At 42.2% G+C, this 23,966-nt stretch overlaps 2 protein-coding genes across 15 annotated transcripts in view; one reads left to right on the forward strand and one right to left on the reverse strand.

Annotated features, from left to right (window-relative positions):
• The window catches only part of UTP18 (UTP18 small subunit processome component), a 37,245-nt gene extending 15,596 nt beyond the window's left edge, over positions 1-21,649 (reverse strand). The window contains exons 1-9 of the mRNA XM_024234991.3: positions 21,257-21,649; positions 18,821-18,933; positions 15,930-16,028; positions 13,659-13,726; positions 9,046-9,134; positions 6,518-6,643; positions 5,209-5,383; positions 2,439-2,539; positions 2,065-2,155 (exon numbers count right to left, since the gene is read on the reverse strand). Of these exons, the coding sequence (XP_024090759.2) occupies positions 2,065-2,155; positions 2,439-2,539; positions 5,209-5,383; positions 6,518-6,643; positions 9,046-9,134; positions 13,659-13,726; positions 15,930-16,028; positions 18,821-18,933; positions 21,257-21,649 (1,255 nt within the window). The remainder of the gene's footprint in view (positions 1-2,064; positions 2,156-2,438; positions 2,540-5,208; positions 5,384-6,517; positions 6,644-9,045; positions 9,135-13,658; positions 13,727-15,929; positions 16,029-18,820; positions 18,934-21,256) is intronic.
• A 276-nt stretch (positions 21,650-21,925) lies between these two features.
• Positions 21,926-23,966, forward strand: part of MBTD1 (mbt domain containing 1) — an 83,841-nt gene continuing 81,800 nt past the window's right edge. For 5 of the 14 annotated variants that reach the window (XM_054546535.2, XM_024234985.3, XM_054546536.2 and 2 more), the window contains exon 1: positions 21,926-22,063. In XM_054546535.2, the coding sequence (XP_054402510.1) occupies positions 21,926-22,063 (138 nt within the window). Of the gene's footprint in view, positions 22,064-22,272; positions 22,349-22,977; positions 23,042-23,966 lie in introns of those variants that run through there. The other 9 variants (XM_054546539.2, XM_054546545.2, XM_054546541.2 and 6 more) reach the window with 4 other exon arrangements.

The raw sequence follows: 23,966 nt of genomic DNA on the forward strand, positions 1-23,966 counted from the left end.
AATGCTATTAATTTTATTAATGTTATATTACCAAATGCTCCTAGCTGAGGTCAAATAAAAATTATGCTAAAATGCTTTACAGAGGTTGCTGACTACTACTCACAGAGCAGAACCACTTGAAAGCCTCCCGCTACCAAACACAGCATTAGCTAAACTAAGATTATGTAGCTGTCCCAAGGGATGGCCCCCACGGTCCTTTGGGATAGACAGTAAGACTTAAGAAGACTTAGGGAAGTCAGAAAGGTAGAAGAGCAGAACAGTGCAGGTTAATCAAAAGAGCTACAGAAATGTCAGAAAGGACAATAATGTAGAAAATTTAACACACTATCAAAGTCAAGAGAGTATTGCTACAAGGGCTGATGATTTTAAGTAACTTTCAAAAAGAAAGTCAGAAAACCTTCAAATGAATCATCTTTTTTTAAATAATGTCTGCCTTATCTTTTTAAGAAAGGTAGGACTACTTATTTAAAATTATGCCTTTTAGATTCACATACACTGTAAGGAATAATACAGAAAACACAGTGTACTCTTTACCAGTTTCCCCCCAATGTTAACATTTTGCATAAATACAGGACAACATTACAACCAGGATAGTGACACTGATACAGTCAAGACACAAAACTTCCCATCACCACAAGGACCCCTCCTGTTGCTCTTTTATAGCCACCTCCACTTCTCTCCTGCACTCAAATCCTCCTTAAACCCTCACAACCACTAATCTATTCTCTATTTCTACGATTTCGTCATTTCAAGAATGTTAATATAAATGAAACTGTAGTGGAAGTTTTTCCTTTGCCCCCCTGAAAGTTTCCTGAAAACCAAGTGACAAAAGATAGAATAGGGAAAAAAAGGCATATAAAATTTTATTTTAATTTTCATAGTATGGGGAATCATAGGAGAATGATTTACCCCTGAATAATCTTTTAAATAAGCATTATCTTCCCATTCTTTCCCCAAACATGTTAAAACTGCATGTTAAATTGTTAGCCCTCCACTATTATTAATGAGAAGGCAATGGCAACAAAAATGAATTCTAAAAATAAATCTGATTTTCTAGCTAAAAAGAAACTTTAAAACCAAACACAACTTTTTGTTAAATATACACATATATGTGTGTATATGTGTGTATATATACACGTGTGTGTATATATACACATATGTGTGTATGTGTGTATATATACACGTGTATATGTGTGTATATATACACATGTGTGTCTACATGTGTATATACACGGGTGTATGTGTGTATATATGTGTGTGTATATATACACATATGTGTATATATACACATATGTGTATGTGTGTATGTGTATATATACACATATGTGTGTATGTGTATATACACATATGTGTGTATATATACACATATGTGTGTGTGTGTGTATATATATAGAGAGAGAGACGTGATCTCACCTCAGTGCAGCCTCTGTCTCCCAGGTTCGTGATTCTCTGCCTCAGCCTCCCAACTAGCTGGGATTACAGGCGAACGCCAGCATGCCTGGCTAATTTTTGTATTTTTAGCAGAGACAGGGTCTTACCATGTTGGCCAGGCTGGTCTTAAATTCCTGACCTCAAATGATCCACTCGCCTCAGCCTCCCAAAGTGCTGGGATTACAGGCATAAGCCACCGCGCCTGGTCCTAGGTTTTTTTTTTGTTTTCTGTTTTTTGTTTTTTGAGACAGAGTCTTGCTCTGTCGCCCAGGATAGATGGCTAAAAAAAAATTTTTTATTGAGATGGAGTCTCGTTCTGTCCCCCAGGCTGGACTGCAGTGGCCCAATCACAGCTCACTGCAACCTCTGCCTCCCAGGTTCAAGAGATTCTCCCACCTCAGCCTCTCAAGCAGCTGGGACTACAGGCCCATGCCACCATGCCCAGCTACTTTTTTTATTTTCAGTAGAGACGGAGTTTTACCATGTTGGCCAGGCTGGTCTTACCCGCTGACCTCAAGTGATCTGCCCTCCTCACCCTCCCAAAGTGGTGGAATTACAGACGTGAGCCACCGCGCCTGGCCCAAAATTTAAAATGTAAAAATATCCTTAGCTTCTTTCATGTCGTTGTCTTACCCGAAGAGGTGTATACTTTCTTACTATCTGAAGAGAACGTGGATGCTGCAACCCTTCCATTAATTTTCATGCTTCCAATTAGTTCTTTGGTCTAAAACAATAAATATTATTTATCAAACTGTTAGAAAGTATACAGAAGAATCACACCATGTAGAGTAAGAACAACCTAGTTCTCTATTTTCTAGCACCTACTCAACTTTATTTTTCCCTGTAATCAAAAGGTCTCCCCCAACTGCCCACAACTTCTCTCCAAGTCCCACCTGTGCTCCTCTACTTGGAGATGCAGATTTAAGGACACACTGAGTTAAGGTGCAAGACTATCCCTACACTAGTGTCTTGTGGGAGAAGAACAAGTAGCAATAATAATGCTTTACCTTCACTGCTAGCAAATGCAAATATCCAGCAATGCCATTTATGAGCAAGAAGGACCCATCTGGGGAGACTTCAAAGCTCCTCACTATCTTCTCTTTCAAACCTAAAATAGGAAATGAAGCAATTAAATACAGTTTTATATAGTTTTCAATAAAACTATCATCTAATGACAAATGAGTTTCTTACTTTTTAAAATATATAAGTGGCTCAAATTAAACAAAACCCTGGCTCAGACTCTGAGTAAGTCTAAACGCAGGCATCACTGAGTTTGACCCAAACGTAAGGTCACTACAAAGCACTTAGCAAACTTCTCTTCTTTGTCCTGGTTAGCATTCACCATTTTAACTGCAGGCCAGAGACTCAGCTCTCCAAACAGTAAACATATCAACTAATTTTCCAAATACATGCAGTAATACCTCTAATTAACTAAAAGGATAAATTATACTTCTTTGTCACAAAGTTCATTACCAGAAGGGAAATACACTGCCACTAGAGACAGCCAAAAACATAAAAACATATATAAACTAGCTGCTGGCCACTTACTAAGCAGCTCATGATGGACAGGAATCTCATCTTTAACTTTGTGAGTCGAAAAAAAAAAACAAAAAACCCAAAACTTTTCACAATATGTCAGTTTACTTAAGGACTGACTAGCTTCTCTGGATGTGACACATGTAACCAAATCATATATGAGAGCTAGGTATATACAGTCAACTTACTTACAAAAGGACATGTCTCTTTTTCCATGACTGAAAGGTTCATATTGACCATACAGGGGGACTCCTCCTGATATCAAAATGCTTAGAGAGCCAAGTTACTCATTAAAAAGTTACCTAACAGGATGCATCAGAATGCATACAACTGGCTACCTTCAAGGAAGGAAAGTAGGAAGACAGGGAGACAGAGCAGAAGAGAGTTTTCACTATCCATTCATTTCTACATAGTAGATTCTTAACACCATGTGAATATATTGCCTAGTCAAAAATATATGTCTATATTTTTAAAATTTTAAGTTACTAAGTTAAAATATTAATTAGAGAAAAAGGACCCTTGTTTCACTACAGGAAAATACAAATTAAGGCTACTTTCCACTACTACAAACTGGACATCCCACTCTAGTCCTGTCTCTCAAAGACTACATCTTAGTTCCCTTGCTTGGACTCATGCTCCCCAATATTATTTCAGACATATATTATATTTCCGATCACTGGGGTTACTTCTGCTGATGACTAGTCTCCTTACTATGAAAGGCACTCCACTATGCCTATTAAGGGTAATTTGAATCCCAATTTCTGAATAAACCGTATGTACTGACTAAAGTATACTGAAGTAGTTCCAAACATAAAGAAAATATCATTACGTGATGAGGTAGGACAGGAGGCTTGTTCTAACACCATGTGAAGCTACAATTGGAAACACCTACAGACCTAATCCTAACAGTACAGTATCAGGCGGTGGAAATGTGAAAATAGAAAAAGGAGAAATACTGGGAAGGAAAGATCAATGCCATGTCTCCAAAGCAGTTGGTGACTGGACACACACTCCTGCACACCTAGCAGATCCATGGTAAAGATCACTAACTGTATCTTGGCCAATGCATGGTGTGCTTTCTCTCAAGAGGATGCAAGACAAGGAGATGCCAGAATCCATTACTTTTGATTAGTGAAATGACATCCAAAAATAATAACTACTAAATATTGTTTTCTATTTCAATATGAGAAGATGGTTTAAGACTTTTTAACCAAGTGAGGTCCATGGACCACAGTATCACCATCACCTGAGAGAATCAGAAATGCAGACTCAACCCACCTAAGACCTACAGAATCAGAATCTGCAGCTTAATGAGATCCCCAGGTGATTCATGTGCACATTTACTTCTGAGAAGCTCTGCCTTAGAGTAAACCAAGGATCTACTCAGAAAGGATCAAAGTGTCAGGAACACAGGAAAGAAAAGATTGGAAATGCTAAAGATAAACATCATAAATGTTTCTAAAGTTGGCCCCATCCACTTTCAACCATTAGTAGAAAAATGGTTGTACAGAGCTACTCTTGTCCTTTCCAGCCACATGCATGTGCAGTTTAATAGGGAGAGCACCAGTGAGCCGTGCCATACGCCAACACTACCTCCTGAGATTAGCCAGACAACCTCATTAGAAGGGCTTTGGTTCCCAAAGGATGCATGAAGGTGTCGGTGTATTTTGGGGTATAAAGGAGTAGGGAAATATAGGAAAAGAATGGGTATAGTAGAGGGCAGATAAATTTTCACCTCCTAAAAAAGCTTTATTTTTTAAGTAGTTCATTCTTTAAAATACAGAAGCACTTCCAAAAGCAGTGCTTTATTCCCTTTAAATATAAATCAAAACTTTATTATAACTAACACTAAAACTACAGAGTATCCAAGTTTCCTGAAGATCAGAGAGGTGAAACAGTTTGTCCAAAGAAATGGAATCCGGGTCTTCTAGCTCCATGGCTCATGCTTTTTCTGCTGCATCAACTGCTAACTTTACAGCCAAGTATTTGCAATTGCTTGTCTGGTGTAGGGGGAATATATATTTCCAAATTATGATCATTCCATAAGTGTTCAATAAAAAAGTTCACTGGTTTCATTCAAACGTGTTATCTCAAAAGCACAAAGACATTTTCCAAACACTATACCTAAAGAAACTCTTACTTTTAAGAATCCTATGGAGTGGACAAAAGTGTTGTAAACACTGTTACATAAACTCACCTTGGGGGGAATGACTGGTTGTGTGCGTTCAACAGAAATCTTACCTCTCACTTGATGCACAGGAATTAACTTTCCAGCTAGCATGTCATAGACATAAAGAACCTTGCTGTGGGTACTCGTGGCTAAAACTTCTTCCCCATTAGCACTAAAACAAGCCTTAAAGATTGGAAACCTTTCCAAATAGATGCTCTGGATTTTAGGATTTGTTTTCCCATCAACCTATAAAGAAGTACAAAATGGTTCTTTTGATTATTTCCATGGACCCTGTATCCTGGTAGTATATACTTTTCACTACAAGTGTTCATTTAAAAATACACACCCAAGGGGCTGAAGGCTGACTTAAGCAGCCACGGCCAGTGATTTAAATCAACCATGCCTATGTCAAGAGGCCTTCATAAAAAAGCTTAACAGAAGGGATTCAGAGAGCTTCTGGGTTGCTGAACACACGGAGGTGCTGGGGAGGTGGCGTGCCCCGAGAAGGCACGGAAGCTCCACGCTCCTTCCCCATACCTTGCCTTACTAATTTCTTGAGTTTGTCCACCCACAGATAAGGAGATAGAGTCAGTCCCATCCAAACTACATGAACTGGACCAAGTGTTATTCTCTAAAAGAAAACTGGGATACCCTATCCAAAAGCAGATACTGTGAAGCACCTGCAGGACTGAATGGTGACATTTGTGACCATGTGTTCACCATCTATACCCCCATCAGAGAGTGACATCCTAAAGTGAAGGGCCAGGTCTGTTGTTTATTGTTGCAACCCAAGAAACTATCAGGGTACATCAGTGTTAGATTAAACATGGAAGACCCAGTAAAGTCATGAGGTTATATTATTGCTTTGCTCTAATAACTCACCAGAAAATTAAAAGAACATGTTTTTGTAGAGATAATATATTCACTAACATGATTAATATATTCTTCACTTCTCAATCTATTATTTTAAACCACTATTTTACTGAACTTTTATATTCAGTGGAAGAAAAATTTTACTCCAAATCCCCTATTATTATGGCTCCTTGTACAATGAAGTCACACAGGTGCATTCAATAAAAATGTGAGTGGGCAAGGGATGGTGAGCGACCCAAACTGTGAACAGGCAAGGGGTGAGCAGCTGTGACTGAAAACAGTGACGACAGACTTTGGAGCAAGAAGCAAGGGCAGTATGCTGACTGGATGTTCTATTTTGTATTTCCAAGCAAATGAACTCTGTCACTTCTGTGAGACTGATCTACGCTTCGGGCTATGATGTTTTAGCTATGAATATCTTTTTTCAGTATTTTTGCATTTGGGGTTTCATATGTCTGGTTCTTAAATAAAAATAATGCATTAGAAATAAATAATAAAGATGCATACCTGAAATAGTGATACAGCATTATCTAATCCAGCAACCATCACAATCTGTGCACCGGGATGGAACTGCACAGATGAGATCCGAGCAACAGTAGGACGTTCAGCATTCGCATGCTGGCAGTTCTTCATCTATAGGAAATAAAAGCTGGGATTTTATCAATTGAAATGAATTAACATTATTTTCTTTAGAGTATGAAGAAAAGACATTATAGTTTATAATGCAGGAAAAAAATGCACTGGAATGGTAACCAAACACAACTCAACAAAACAAAACAAAAAAACCGCAGCTCTGGCACCAACTAGCAAGTCACTTTACCACACAAGAATCCATTTTTACCATCTTTCAAATAAGAAGATTAAATCATTAAAGTGCTTTCCATATCTAGAAGTCTGAATGTATTACTCATTCTTGGAGCACTAGTATGTAATCATTTCCCCAAAATACATCCATTTGTGTTAAGAGACTTTCGCTTCTGAGGAAATTTCACTTAAAACTTCTACTTTGGCACCTGGCATCTTTGCATTCATGGCACAAATGCAGGAGGCACTGCACAGTTGTCCCCACAGTTCTTCGATTGGCACAGGTTGCTTTATTCTCTTAGGGTACATGGTTCCAAGTTTAAAGTAATGGTAATCTCATTCATCACCTGGACTATTTTGTTATTTATTTTGTTTTTACAGGTTTCCCCTTGAATTTTTAAGATTCAGTAAAAACAAAAGTATGTGTTTTGTTTGTAGCCACCGAAGTTAAATTTTTATGGTAACTACACTTCTTTTTTTTTTTTTTTTTTTTGAGACTGAGTTTCACTCTTGTTGCCCAGGCTGGAGTGCAATGGCGTGATCTTGACTCACCACAACCTCTGCCTCCCGGGTTCAAGGGCTCTCCTGCCTCAGCCTCCAGAGTAGCTGGGATTACAGACATGTGCCACCACATCCAGCTAATTTTGTATTTTCAGTAGAGACGAGGTTTCTCCATGTTGGTCACGCTGGTCTCAAACTCCCAACCTCAGGTGATCTGCCCGCCTCGGCCTCCCAAAGTGCTGGGATTACAGGTGTGAGCCACTGCGCCCGGCCATGCGGTAACTACTTTTTTAATGGAGGTGAATTCACCCTGTGAAGGGCTAAATGAATTGTCCTCATAAGGTGGGAGAGACAAAATCACTGTATCTAATTTATCATAATAGTTTCCCCTGCCCCGTTTAAATACTCCTGCCATGGTGTAGTAAGAAAAGATATCTATGTTGCTGGGCGCGGTGGCTCACGCCTGTAATCCCAGCACGTTGGGAGCTGAGGCGGGCAGATCACGTGAGGTCAGGAGTTCGAGACCAGCCTGACTAACATGGAGAAACCCTGTCTCTACCAAAAAAACAACAAAAAAAATTAGCCAGGCATGGTGGTGCATGCCTGTAATCCCAGCTACTTGGGTGGCTGAGGCAGGAGAATCGCTTCAACTCGGGCAGCGGAGATTGCAGTGAGCCAAGATCACGCCCTTGCACTCCAGCCTGAGCAAAAGAGCAAAACTCTGTCTCAAAAAAAACAAAAACAAAAACAAAAGATATCTATGTCATAGAGAGATCTGTTAATATGACAGATATTTAACTAAAGTACTGTCTGTTAGTATGATAGATATTTAACTAAAGTACTGTGCTAAGTAGGCAGCTGGTTACCACAATGAACATGCTAGACACAGTGATGAGTTAGAAAGTGAATAGTGTAGACCACTTTAGAGAAAGTCTTGTCTAAGGTGCCATCTGAGCAGAAAGGTAAGAATGAGCTAGCCATTAGGACTGCCTGAAGACAAGACAGGCAGAACAAAAGAGAAAGAGCAAAGGTTCACAGGCAAGAAAGGACCTAGCAGCATGTCCAAGAAACAGAAAAAGGCTTGTGTGACTCAAGTGGGAAATCATGGGAAACAGGTCTGAGATGAGGCTAAGGATCCGGGCAAAAGCCAGATTGTAAAGGGCAGTGTAGAATACGATAAGGAATTCAGAAGTTTTCAAAGAGCAATGAAAAGTGACATGACCTGATGTTTTATTTTTAAAAGATCCCTCTGGCTGCCATACAAAGAATGATTTAAAAAGAGGTAAAGTGGAAGTAAAGAGTCCAGTCACAAAGCTACTGCAACATGCCAGATAAGAGATGACAGCAGTATGGACTAGGCTGATGCCAATGAAAATGAAGATAAACCAAATAGGATTCCTAGAATTACTGGAAAATTTATTTATTTATTTATTTATTTATTATTTTAGAGACAGGGTCTCGCTTTCACCCAGGCTAAAGTACAGTGGTTCCATCACAGCTCACTGTAGCTTCAAACTCCTGAGCTCAAGCAATAGGAACATAATACCTCTAGAACATTTTTGCAAAAGGAAAAAAAAACAACAATAACATAAGTATTTACCAGGGCAAAATGACAGCAAACATATTTAACCCCACAGATAAAAGGAATCCATACATCTGTTACTGGGAAGCAAATTAAACTGCAGAGGTAAGTAGTTGGATAGAGTCCCCCAAACTTCACTGACTCTCACCTTCAAGATTCCTCTTGGAAGAGAAGTTGATGTGGATATGAAATTCCCAGTCCTTTGCAACAAATCATCTTCATCCTCTTCACTTTCATCTAAGTCAAACAAACCCAGAAGGCTGATCTTTAGAATCAATGAGCTGCCCCTTTACCTACCCCAAACTTCTATGAATATATTTTCAACATCAACTCCCTTTCCAGCCTCCCTACCTCAATTGCTTTTTTTAAAGCTGCAACTGGCAAAAGCAAAACAAGAAAAAAAAAAAAAAAACACATTTAAAGGAGAAGAAAAAGACAACACAAAGCTAACATCCATAGTTAAAATCAAAGTTTAACTCTAGAATAAAAGACTAACACATACACAGATGGTTACTAAAACAAGATGAAGTGAAATAAAAGTTTAAAGCCAGCATTTCATTTAAAAAGAGCAACTCATAATTATGGCAAAATTGGCAACAGGTTGGCTACTGATCGAGTTTAACAACTCACATGAATAAAAACCAGAACTTTTAGCTGAATGATCAATGTCAGCAATCTATGTATCAAACTTCAAAAAGAGCTAATGGGCTGCTTTTCCCCTGGAGATGACTGATGATTCCAGTGGAGACAGCTAAGAAGCTGAGCAAACTTAAAACACTTGCGGAGCTAAGAAGGTAAAAACTAGCTCTAAGCTTCTTGACAGGGTCTGGTAAGCCACCAGGTTTTAGACTGGGGCCACGAAGGGCAACCACTAGGATTAAAGACGAAATCAAAGAATTATAAGAAAATCTTCCAAAAACTGAAATTCTGCTTCACAACTCCTCACTAAAATAAAACGTTCTGGGATTGCTAGTGTCCTCTGCCAAGCTACCTACCTAGAAGTAAACATATAAACCATCATCCTAGATCTAATTAATTTACATTATTTTTCATATGCAATGTCCACCACTCAATGAAATATAACCAGGCAAATACTGACAAGATAACTTGACTAAAAACCACAAGCAAAAACAGACAATCCCCACAGGGATCTAAACAATGGAATTATCAGACACAAACCTTAAAAATACTATGTTTAGGCCAGGCGCGGTGGCTCACATCTGTAATCCCAGCACTTTGGGAAGCCAAGGTGAGTGGATCACCTGAGGTCAGGAGTCAGAGATCAACCTGACCAACATGGAGAAACCCCGTCTCTACTAAAAATACAAAAATTAACTGGGCATGATGGCTTATGCCTGTAATCCCAGCTACTTAGGAGGCTGAAGCAGGAGAATCACTTGAACCCAGGAGGCAAAGGTTGCAGTGAGCTGAGATTGCACCACTGCGCTCCAGCCTGGGTGACAAAATAAGACTCTGTCTCAAAAAAAAACAAACAATGACGACAAAAAACTATGTTTAATGTATTTAAGAATGAAAGACAAGATTCAAAATTGAGCCAGAAATCTAGAATATTTGAAAAAGAAATTCTAGAGCTGAAAAATACGTAATTAAAATCAAGCCCCCAACAGGCCAGGCATGGTGGCTCATACTTGTAATTCCAGTACTTTGGGAGGCCGAGGTGAGTGGATCACTTGAGGTCAGGAGTTCGAGACCAGCCTGATCAAAATGGTGAAACCCCGTGTCTACTAAAAATACAAAAATTAGCCGGGCGTGGTAGTGCACACCTGTAATCCCAGCTACTTGGGTGGCTGAGACAGGAGAATCACTTGAACTCGGGAGGCAGAGGTTGCGGTGAGCCGAGGTAGCGCCACTGCACTCCAGCCTACGTGACAGAGCAAGACTGCCTCAAAAAATAATAATAAATAAAATTAAATTAAGCCTCCAATAGATGTTTTTAACAGTATATCAAAATTAGCTGTAGAGAAAATTTGTGGTCTAGAAAACGAATCAGAAAAATATACCCACACTGAAGTACAGAAAGAAAAAGAATAAAAAACAATGAATACCAACGTGGGCAACATAGTAAGATCCTGTCACTACAAAAAACAATTTTTTTTTCATTAGCTGGGCATGGTGGCACATGCCTGTAGTCCTAGCTACTCCAGAGGCTGAGGTGGGAGGATTGCTTGAACCCAGGAGGTCGAGACTACAGTGAGTCAAGATCACGTTACTGCACTCCAGACTGGGCGACAGAGTGAGACCCTGTCACAAAAAAAAAAAAAAAAAAAAAAACACAAAAAACAAAAAACCAAACCACACAGAATAGGTCGAAGACATTTAATATACATATTACTAATAATCCAGAAAGGAAGACTGGAACAGAAACAATACTTGAAGACAGGTGAGAATTCCCAAAACTTACAGAAGACATCAAGCCAGTTCAAAAGTACCATGAAGTCTAAGCAAAATACAAAGCAAGCTAAAATGATAGGGGGAGGGGATAAACAAAGAGCAACACAATAAAACAATTCATAATATTAATGAATTGCTGTTGATTTCTGGAGGTGTGGTTATGTTCAAAAGGGAGAATTTTCTTATAAAGAAACTCAGTAAATATTTACAGATAAAAATAACACACTGGAGATAATCATGAGGCTGAGTGCTAGTCACCATTCTGTCAACAATAAGTATACCTTCAACAAGTCACTCTCTTTGAACCTCTCTCATGTACAAAATAAATGTATTAGACAAGCATATCCCATACCGTAGCAGACTGACTGACTGCTGACTTAATCCACCTCCTTTTTCTCCTGTGCACAAAGCCAAACTACACTTCCTAGGATCCTCTCAGCTAGTGTGGCCTTATGACTGAGTTCCAGCCAGCAAAATGTAGGCAAAAGTATCCTGTACCATTTCCAGGAAAGGCCAATAAAAATCCCCTCTTTCGCCTCCTATAAGCCAAGTGGATGTCAACATCTTAGGCAACTTTGGAAAAACCAACCTGAAGATGACAGAACCTCTATAAACTTGGGTCCCTAAAGTAAACCATCACCTTCCTACCACCCCAATTTTATGTGCTGAAAAAACCAACTTCAATTGGATTATGCCACTGGGATCTGTGGGATTTTGTTTCAACAGCTAGCATAACCGTATCTAAAATTACAGGAATCTAAAATGTTGTGGGGTTCTATAAACACAGCATTCTGAAATGGATAATAAAATTATGTTTCATCCAGGAGGGCAAACTGGTGATCTAGGGTCTAGAAGTACGCCACCAAAAAAATGGTCAAAATAATGAGGGATGTTTAACATACTAAAAAACAAACATGGAAAGAGGCTTCCCAAATAAGAGAAAAAGAAGATAATCTGTATGTTTCAAACCGTAGGAGTAGAGAGTTGTTGGGACATACATTTCAAAACAGGAAAAACTGTCTAACAGTTCTTAAAGAAAAGGGAAGAAGGGGAAGAAACAGTTTAGTAAAAAGTACATTATTTAGGCCAGGCACAGTGGCTCATGCCTGTAATCCCAACACTTTGGAAGGCCAAGAGTTCAAGACCAGCCTGGCCAACACGGTGAAACCCCAATTCTACTAAAAATACAAAAATTAGCCAGGTGTAATAGCGCATACCTGTATCCCCAGCTACTCAGGTGGCTGAGACAAAACAATCACTGGAACCCAGGAGGCAGAGGTTGTAGTGAGCTGAGATTGCCCCACTGCACTCCAGCCCTGGGTGACAGAGTGAGATTCTGACACACACACACCCACACACACACCCACCCACACACCCACCCACACACACACCCACACCCCCACACACACACACCCACACCCACACACACTCACACCCACACCCACACACCATTATTTGATATATTTAAGCAGAGGATAATGTAGAAAAGATTACTGCAGTGGATAAAGTCAGGTCACATCACTAAGATTCCTTCAACCTCTAAAAGCAAATGGCTAGAAACAAAGACGGTCAATTTCTACTTAATAACAGATTGTCTTTTCTAATAGAATTACATAAAACACTGGCTCTTTGTATGGACTCCCTGCATTTACGTACCATGAGGACTAACAGGGTAGGGAGAAAAGGGGACAGAGGTGGTGGTCATCATCAAACTGAAGCTCTACGGACATCAAGGATGCTAAGGAAGGAGCTCCTACATGATGTGAGAGGATATACTCCGGACTCTCAGGATTTCAAAGGTTAATTCCAAGTCTAAAATGTGTAACTCCAAGCACACAAACCAGATTTTAGCTAAGCCATCCATATTTATAATAGCTAAACTCAAAAGATCGAAAAAGCAGAAAATAGCCATGGTACAAGTTAAATTTAAAACCTACAGTCAAAAAACAGATTTTATTTTTTTTTTTTGAGACAGAGTCTCACTCTATCACCCAGGCTGGAGTACAGTGGCACTTATCACAGGTTACTGCACCTTAGTCTTCCCTGGCTCAAGCAATCCTCCCACCTCAGCCTCCCGAGTAGCCGGGACTACAGGAACACACCACCAGGCCTGGCTAATTTTTGTATTTTTTGTAGAGATGGGGTTTCGCCATGTCACCCGGTCTGGTCTTAAACTCCTGGACTCAAGCGATCCATCCGCCTCGGGCTCCCAAAGCACTGGGATTACAGGCGTGAGCTACCGAGCCAGGCAAGAAATGCCAGGTTTTAATGAGCCTCATAATAAAGCTCAAATAATAACAAACAGGAACAGGGACTTACATACTAATTTACAGAAATATCAACGCTCACCATCTGAAGATGTTTTCCGCTTAGTAGTCTCTGCCCAGGCAGGTACTCCTCCCATGGCATGTTGGAATCTAAGCAAAAATATTTGAAAAATAAATTTATGGCAACCACTACATGTCCATAAAGCTTGATACATTTAAAGCATACAGACTGAATCACCCTTGGGAATATGTATGGACTCTCTTCCAAAGAAGTAACTATCTTTAAGAACAGAAGTTATTATCTTTACTCACACAGAACAGTCCCAACCTGCCTATACTGGAAACCTCCATGAACCTCTGCCCACTTCAACTAGTCCTGGATACGTATTTTTTGTTAATTATTTCCATCTAGTTACATGGTTGTCTTATTTGCTCCTATCAACACATCCCGGATATCAGGACTATGTAAAGAAGTCTCTTTGTGGTTTATGCCACAGTACATAGACTACACACTAGAACATGTCTAAAAGAAACTGACCAGATTGTTAGAAATATACAAAACTTCATTATATATCATCTGAATAAAACAGAATCACTTCACTCTGGAAAAAGTAAGCTTTAACAGAAGCACGATAGCTGTGTTCTTAAGAACTGGTACCTGGAAGAGGGCAAAGAGTTGTTTTAATTTTCTGATGCAGAAGTACAGACTAGCTCACCAAACTAAGCCCACTAACCATAAACAACTAGAAACCTGGACAAAATATATGAAACAACTTTTTTCGGAAACTGGATGACAGCATAGGACTGTGATCCCTCAGAGAAGGGAAATAAGCAAGATGAACCCCATCACCACCATGAATTTTCCCCTAAAGGCATTTATAAGACCCTGACACAAAGCTGAGAAAAAGATGACTTGAAAGAGACTGATACAACTGGACTTTGAGGGGCAGTGTCTGGTACACATCATCTTAAGATACTCCTCACCAAAATACATAATTGAATTCTAACCAAGACTTTAAGCCCAACTTAACAGGAAATACAGATGACAGAACAAGTTAAACAACACAAAGAAAAAATAATCAGATTGAGGGAAGAGGAAATGCGAAGTGACTAATTAATGGAGAGTTTTCTTTTGAGGTGATAAAAATGTTTAAGAACCAAAAAAAAAACCAAAAAAAAAGTTTTAGAACTGGATTGAAGAGGTGGTGGCACAACATTCTAAATATACTAAATGCCACCAAATTTACACTTTAAAATGGCTAACACTGTTATGTGAACTTCACCTCAATAAAAAAAAGAAGTCTTAAAATTTCAGAATGTAGGATATTCTACAAGACAACAGGTCTGAACACTTAAAAGATAGGTAATGGCTGAACACAGTGGCTCACATCTGTATTCCCAGCACTTTGGGAGGCCAAGAAGGGCAGATCGCTTGAGCCCAGTTCAAGACCAGCCTGGGCGACATGGCGAAAAACCTCATCTCTACAAAAAAATACAAAAATTAGCTGGGCTTGGTGGCACACACCTGTAGTGCCAGCTACTCGGGAGGCTGAGGTGGGAGGATTTCTTGAGCCCAGGAGCTCAAGACCAGCCTGAGCAACATAGTGAAACCCCGTTCCTACAAAAATATTTTAAAAATTAAGGTGGTACATGCCTGTAGTCCCAGCTATGGGGAGCCCAGGAGATAGAGGTTGCAATGAGCCATGACAGCACCACTCCATTTCAGCCTGGGTGACAGAGTGAGATCCTATCTCAAAAAAATAAATAAATAAATTTAAAGAACATAAAATCCAAATAAAATGTATGCACCTTACAACAATTGGAGAAACTAACATGGACTAGCCATAAACTGTTAATTTTCTTAGGTATGACAATGGTATTGTGAATATGAAGGAAAATATCCTTAATCTTAAGAGATGCACATTGACAAATTTATGAGTTAAGTGTCGTATTATCTGTACCATACTCTTAAATACACTGGGAAAGCACACACATCCCCCAAATACATAAAGCAAACACGACAAAATGTTAAAAACCATTGAACCCAGGTGGCAGCCATTTAAATTTTCGAAAATGTTCATATTATAAAATTATGGTTTACCATATGCAAATAAACAAGTAAGCAATATTATCACTGATTATATTTGAGTGGTAAGATAATTTTTTTCCAAATTTTCTTTGTGTTTTGTGTTTTGTCCCCTCTCCCCTAAAACTACAGAAATTTAGTCACTGCCCACAATAGCAAGCCTCTTACTGTTTCAAAATGGAAAACTACACAAGAAGTGGTTACGGTTAATGACTGGGCATTGGTTATATACACCTCTTGGTAAACCATATGAAAAAAGACACTTACTCTTCTTTAAGTCTCTTTTTAAGGTTGTCTTTCGAAAGTTTACTTTCACTAGCATTTTTCATCATATCTTTCCGAAACCGATTATTCATCATGTCAACCCTACAAAAACAGAACAGCATATTTTAAATAACTTTTAAAGAGTTAATATAAATAGCTGCTGCTTTTAGCACTTGGAGAAAAATGTTTAATGGAACAATATAGGTCAAGATTTTTAAGATGTGAACATTTCAAATGCATCTTTTCTGTTCTTCCTAAAACAAAAAAGTAGTCGCCAGTATTTCAGATCATCTGGTTTACACTTTGGAAAGCTACTATTTGAGAAAATTCATCATGACTTATCTACACAGTTTATGAAATTCTCCAAAATAAATCCCAGGTAAATCAAAGAGTTAAATACATAAAGAGCAAACCTTAGGCCCGGTGTGGTGGCTCACGCCTGTAATCCCAGCACTTTGGGAGGCTGAGGCAGGTGGATCACGAGGTCAAGAGATCGAGACCATCTTGGCCAACGTGGTGAAACGCTATCTCTACGAAAAATACAGAAATTAGCTGGGCGTGGTGGCACACACCTAGTAATCCCAGCTACTCAGGAGGCTGAGGCAAAAGAACCACTTGAACCCGGGAGGCAGAGGTTGAAATGAGCCCAGATCGTGCCACTGCACTCCAGCCTGGGCAAAAGAGTGAGACTGTCTCAAAAAAAAAAAAAAAAAAAAAAGCCGGGCACAGTGGCTCATGCCTGCAATCCCAGCACTTTGGGAGGCAGACACGGGCAGATCACTGAAGGTCGGGAGCTCGAGACCAGCCTGGCCAACATGGTGGAACCCCGCCTCTACTAAAAACACAAAATTAGTCCAGCGTGGTGGCAGGAGCCTGTAATCCCATCTACTCAGGAGGCTGAGGCAGGTAAATCGCCTGAACCTGGGAAGCAGAGGCTGCAGTGAGCCAAGATGGCACCACTACACTCTAGCCCAGGCAAGAAGAGCGAAACTCCACCTCAAAAAAAAAAAAAAAAAAGAGCAAACCTTAAAATACTATGAAGTAAAAATATAGGTAAACATTTGTCTCTCTCTGTTAAAGAACTACTTACTATTAAAAACAGCAGTAAAAATAATGAAGGAAAAGATTCACAGATTTGACTATATAAAAATTTAAAACTTCAATGCACAGAAAGCTGGGGGAAAAGCTACAATAAATCTAACATAAAAAGGTTTGAAATTCTCAATATGTCAGGAACTAATATACCAAGATTATTTAAAAAGTCTTCAATAGACAAGGACATAATAAAGAATACTTATAAGAAACGAGGCCAGGTGTGGTTGCTCATGTCTGTAACCCCAGCATTTTAGGAGGCTGAGGCAAGCAGGTCACTTGAGGCCAACAGTTCAAGACCAGCCTGGCCAACATGGCAAAACCCCGTCTCTACTAAAAATACAAAAATTAGCTGGGCATGGTGACATGTGCCTGTAGTCCCAGCTACTTGGGAGGCTGAAGCAGGAGAATCGCTTGAACCTGGGAGGCGGAGGTTGCAGTGAGCCAAGATCGCGCCACTGAACTCCAGTCTGGATGAAAGGATGAGAGTCTCAAAAAAAAAAGACAATGACTAAACACAAAAACGTTTTCTCAAAACAAACTAGGTAGAGATATTACCCACCACCAAACTGACAGAGTCTGAAAAAAAAACAAATAAAAAAAAAAATTGTGTCTAAGAATGGACTGAAACTGACACCTTTCAATGGGAAGGCAAACCGGTAGAGCCTCATAGCATGCAGTCTGGCAGTACTTATCAAGAGCCTTAAAAATAACTGTGCTCTCTGATCAAGTAATTCTACCTCAAAGAATCTTTCTTAAGGCGATAAATTAGAAAATAAAGAAAGGTTTATTCATAAAGAGGTGATAAACATTAATGCTGAGATAATCCGCATTAAAGGGAAAAACAAGGCTGGGCACAGCAGTTCACGCCTGTAATCTCAGCACTTTGGGAGGCAGAGACGGGTGTCTACTTGAGGTCAGGAGTTCAAGACCAGCCTGGCCAACATAGCCAAACTCCGTCTAACTCCGTCTCTACTAAAAATACAAAAATTAGCCAGGTGTGGTGGTACACGCCTGTAGTCACAGCTACTCGGGAGGCTGAGGCAGAATAGCTTGAACCCGGGAGGCAGAGGTTGCAGTGAGCCAAGATCGCACCACTGCACTCCAGCCTAGGTGAAACAGCAAGATTCTGTTTCAAAAAAAATAATTAAAAAAAAAAAGGGAAAAAGAAAATCCACCCAACAATAGCCACGTAAATTATGGTTAATTCACATAATTGACTACAACATAGCCATTTTAAAATGTCTATTTTTTTTAAGTAGGGAGAAATGTTTACAAAGTAACTTTATGTAGAAAAAGTCAAAATGTTAAATCAAGCATACAGTACTCTCTCATCTATGACAGTTCCTATGGTGTGAGTTACCTTCTTTTTAGCCTTTACTCAGTTTCAGGCACTGTGCTAAAAGTTCTACATGCACTATTTCGTTTAATCCCAACAAAATTCTGGTGTAGTTACTATCATTGTGCCCATTTCACAAAGGAAAAAATGTAAGTTCCAAACTGCCCATGGTCAATTAGAAACTGGCCAAATGAGGAGGCAAATCGACATCTGACTTCAAACACTGTATTCTCTTAGCTACTGTATACAGAAAAGAGGAGACTGAGACAGAAGTGTGACAACATGCTAACAGCAGTTCTCCCTCGGTGGTGGGATTAGGAACCATGAAAGATCTCTTCTATACTTTCAAATATTTTTCAAATCTTCACATAATCACAAATTGGTAAAAAGAATGATTTTAAAATCTGCAAAATAACTTTTTTAAGCGTCCAGAGGGATTCACAAGAAAAGTTAGGCAACTTACATTTCCTCATCTTCATCTTCTTCATCCACCCAAACTGGCTTCTTTTGAGGTGGAAAATTACCTTTTGCTTCATTCTCCACTTCTGAGCCACCCGAGTCTTCATGTCCTTGAACCTACAGCAGACAAAACACCCTCAAGCACTGAGATTTTCCTATCCCATGACTGCAGACACATAGGCCTTATAGCCCAATGGCTCATAGAATGTTTCTTCTACCACTCTCTGATGAAATAATGGGATGGAATGCTACCATTGCAAATGCTGGAGTCAGAGGCAGAAAATGGAGAAATCAGAGAATGGCACCACCGACTGGACAGGTGAGGCAAAACGTAACAGTCAAGGAGAAAAAGTCAACACTTAACACACAGAAAGGAAAACAACAAGTAAGACAAGAACAAAAGATGAGTCTGCAGATGAAAAAAAGGGGAGAAATGTCAGAACTACAGAAATTACAGGACCGGAGGCAAACTAGAGTCAAAGATATCTCCATTTTCCTAATCTGTTTTTGACCCCCTACCTCCTTAAGAAACTTTATACCAGCAGAGAGCACAGTGCCTCATGCCTGTCATCCCAACACTTTGGGAGGTCAAGGTGGGAGGACTGCTTGGGCCCAGGAGTTCGAGTCCAGCCTGGGCAACACAGGGAGACCTCGTCTCTACAGAAAATTTTTAAATTTAGCTGGGTGTGTGGTGTGCACCTGTGGCCCCAGCTAGCTACTTGGGAGGTGGAGGCAGGAGGATCACTTGAGCCTAGGAGGATGAAGCTGACTTCTGAACTTAAAGTGCTCGGAGAATTGTGCAGGTGTAATTTATCTGTGACCAAAAAGAAGAGCAACCAGTTACTATTAGCAAAAGGGAGCTGGAAGACTAATAGGTGCCGCTACACTCCAGTCTGGGTGACAGAGTTAGACCGTATCTCTAAATAAGTAAAAAATAAATATACCATCAAATCTAAATTCTGAAGTTATAAATTTATACCATGAAGTTTATACTATCAAATCTAAACCTAGGCCGGGCGCGGTGGCTCACACTTGTAGTCCCAGCACTTTGGGAGGCCGCGGCGGGCGGATAACGAGGTCAGGAGTTTGAGACCAGCCTGGCCAAGATGGTGAAACCCCGTTTCTACTAAAGATACAAAAAAAAACTAGCCAGGCGTGGTGGCACACGCCTGTAATGCCAGCTACTCCAGAGGCTGAGGCAAGAGAATCGCTTGAACCCGGGAGGCGGAGGTTGCAGTGAGCCGAGATGGCGCCACTGCACTCCAGCCTGGGCGACAGGGCGAGTCTTAAAAAAAAAAAATCTAAACCTAGACCACAGAATACCCCTTGAAGTGAGTTTGAGCTTCCCAAAACCAATGATAGAAATGTCCAAGTGGTTTCTACTTGCTCTACTACCAGTCTAATAGCCTTCAAACCCAACAGCTCCCACCTCCGTACACTGTTCCTTTTCCAGACGACAAAACTGTCACACAGTTCAGCATGTTTCCAGTAATAGTTCTGTACTTCCCAAACAGATTGCTGCCACTTCTCCCACAAGCACCCGAAGGCGGCTCTGGTAAGCAGCTGACATTAGCTAGGTCAGCATTTGTGTAATAAACATGGCCCGGGTAATTCTCGGTGAGCTTTCCTCTGCCCCCTTTATCTAAAATTTCACAGGCCTCTACACACGCTCATCTCCCTTTCCCGAATGTCCTTTTTTCTCTTCAGCACTTGTCACCAACAAACCTGAAGTTTACTCGTTTATCTCATCTATCCTGTCTCTGCCACTAGCACACAAGCGCCAAGAGGCAGGGATTTTTGTCACTTTTGTCCATTGCTGTGTCTCCTCCAGTGCCTAGAACAATGTCTGGGACTCTCTCAAGAAAAGCCTGGTATAGAATTTAAAGGGATAGCAAAATGTGTGCAAAAAGTATGATCAATCACGCAGGTATCTGATAACAGGTTCACCAATATTTGCTAAATGAACGAAATACACGATCATTCTCAAAACATGGTGGGTCTCATAGTCACATGGGGAGATAGTTACAACGCAGATGCCCAGGCCCGTGCCCACGAATTGATTCCATCAACGAAATCGAATTCCTGAATCACAAGGAATTGAGGCAGGTGATCAAAGACCACCCTCAGTTTGGGAAGAAAATAGCGGAGTCGAGCAGCAGCGAAAGATGCTCACGACCACAGTTCGCAAAGCAGATAACCCAAGCAGCGGCGCCTCCGGGGGCGGAGAAAAACGCGGTCCCCGCCCTCCAGGCACTTTCAGTCTGGAGCAGGGAGGCGAGGGACCCGCAGCTGCGACCCTCCGCGCCCGCGTTCTCGGGCTCCCTCCCACCTGAGCGCTCCCCGCCGCCGCAGGTCGCCCAGGCTCCGCCCCCCGGAGCTTCACCGCCCACCGCGCGCCCCGCCCGAGTGCGCCCAGCCCGCGCGCCGCGGCCTCCCTCACCCTCGGGCCCCGCAGACGCCGCAGCAATGCGTCCTCGTCGTTCTCGACGTCGCCGAAGACCATCTCCTCCAAGCACCGCTCCACGGCCGGTTTGTCCTCCTCCAGCGTCAGGCGGTTCCGCTGCCGGAGCCGTCTCTCCTCCTCCGCCGCCGCGACTGCATTCGCAGCGGCCGCCGCGCTCGGCCGGGCCGACGGTTTCCGCTGGGATGAAGGGGCAGGCTTTTGGGGAGGCCCGCCTGGCCCCGCTCCGGCTTTCCAGTCCGGCCTCATTCCGGGCTTCCGCTTCGGCTTCGCTCCGGTTCTCCGGTCCAGTTTCATTCGTCTCCTCCGTTCCGGCGGCATCGTTAGGTTTGAGGAAAAACGCAGGCGCTCACGTGGAATCTCGCTGCGCATGCGCCCAGGCGCCTCGCTGCCCGCCGCCGCCGAAGCCCCGGGGGCCGGAAGGAGCCTGCGCAGCCACTTGCCACGTGACCAGCACTCCCTCTCTCTACGTAACTCCCACTCCCCTACCCAGCTCCGCCCCGTGTGGGAGTTCCTCCGGCAGGGCCAATCTTCCGGGTGTAGGGGGAAGCGGCGTGACTGGAGTGGAAAATTTTTCCAACACAATTTTGCAGCTGCAACATATTGAAAGGAGCGCAAGAAAGCCCGAGTATACACTGGGACGGCTGAATGGAACTTCTGCTTTTCCTCTTGACTTTAACCACTTCACTTGACACAAGCCCCAATACGCTTTCCACCCTTCGTCTTGGTACGGTCCGTGGAGTACGGAGCCTGCAGAGGGTCCCACGCTGGAAGCGAGAGAGGAGGGTATGTAGGGAAGTGGGCCAATCGGGGCGCGGGTCACGGCGCAGGCGCGCTGGGGAGGGAGGGCTATGCTAATGTTGTTGATATCCTGGGGCCACCCGAGTTAAAGGGGGGAAATCCGGGGGCTGCTGCAGCCGCCACCGGTCTGGGCCCAGCCGGGGGTCCCCTGTAGTCGCCGCAGTCCCGGGGAGAGGCACCTGCCCCCAGCCCGGGGAGGGGGCGCCGCGGGCTCGGGGAGCACGGACAACCCCTACCCATGAGGCCCTGATGGAAAACACAAAGGATCTGGTGAGAGCTGAGCGCGGCAGCCGCTTTGTGTGCCAGGTTGGGGGGGACGCCTGCAGCTGCCCGACCCCAGGAACCCCGCAGCTCCCTGACCCCGCTCCCTGGCCTGCTTCTCCATCCCACGCCCCCTCAATCTCCGGAGCCCCCCTCCCCCTTCCAGCCGTTAAACGATTCAGGGGTTCCCCTCCCCCCACCCCGTCAGCCCTGGACTCGTTGGGGTTCTCTCCATCTCCTCTACCCTTTGGAAGAAAAATTCGAGAAGAAAGTTTTTCTCTGCGTCCTGCCCCCGCCCCCTGCTTTGGCTAGGGGGGAAAGGCTGGATCCGAGACTTTTCCTTTTTTAGCCACCCAGGGTGGGAGAGTGGAGTAGTCCTCTCTTCTTGGCGGGGAGGGGGAGCATAGTTTTGGTGCTTTGCAGGGGAAGGTGTCTATCTGCCTTGGGGCCAGTGCCGCGAGGCGGTTTGCACGTGGAGGTGGAAATATTGAAAGGGGGCGGGGTGGGCACGTGCGGGAGAGGTGGGAGTGGTGTTTGGGAAGCAGCCTCCAAGGCTGCATATTTAAAAGGGTTTCAAGTCGGTGGGCTTCTGTGACCATTGCGTTCTCCTTTGTGAAATAAGAATCCTAACATTTCAGAGTCGGAAGAGACATTAGAGGTCATCCAAAGCAGCCGTCCCCTCTGCAGCCTCTCTGACAAGTGGTAGGTAGTCTGATCCCTGCTTACACCCCTAAAAGCACTGAGAGCTCACTACTGCCCAGGAAAGCCTATGTTTCAGTAGTTCTAATTGTTGTCTGCCTACCCTTATTAGACCCTTCAGTCTCATTCATGTCCTGGTTAAGTTGCTCCTTTTTTTACTTCTCAAATTTTCTCTCACATCCTCCTCACCCACCCACTGCTCATTGGCCTATATTTTGTGTGCCAGGAAAGAACAGCAGGGAAGTGGAGGAAGAGGGGGTTGAGAGATAGTGAGGGCTAGCCGAAAACTTTGCTGGGTCAGTGTCAAGTGTGCTGGCTTACATGCCTGAAGATGTTTTTCTGCAGGAAGCTAAAGAATTACAATATGGGAATTTCTTGCCTGTTTTCTCTCACGAGTGCATCTTTTTGAAGTTAGAAATTTCAGCGTCATCTCCGTGGTTCTTGTATCACAAAACACATTTGCTTGTCCCTAAATCACTTCTAAGGATGTCTAAAACTGTCTCTTAGGGATGGTACTGAAGCTGTTAGAAGCATCACCTGGTAGAGGGATGATTAGATGATTACCGCCGCCACCCGTATTTGACCTGTGTTCCTCGGAAGCTAGTCTTTCTTCCAAGGGCCTCTCTTCGAAATGCTTTTACTCTTTTTTTTTTTTTTAAAGTAACTATCTTTTATGAGATTTGAAATTTACGAACCATTTTAATGCTTGTTTAGAGTTTAGAATATTTTTAATTCTCCTTGTACTAGCATGCACCAGTACTTATCACTGGGTGGTTGAGATAGTTGAAACTATTGTCGCTGGATGTTTTTCTAACATTCTCCTTCATTTGGTGAGCTATGCTGCCTCCAAAAGTAGCTTTATTGGCCTAAGAATCTTGGATATACCTGTTACTCTCTAATGTGGTGAAGTGGGGTCAAGACATAACAG

Source organism: Pongo abelii, chromosome 19 (assembly GCF_028885655.2).
Source record: "Pongo abelii isolate AG06213 chromosome 19, NHGRI_mPonAbe1-v2.0_pri, whole genome shotgun sequence".
Classification (NCBI taxonomy): Eukaryota; Metazoa; Chordata; class Mammalia; order Primates; family Hominidae; genus Pongo; species Pongo abelii.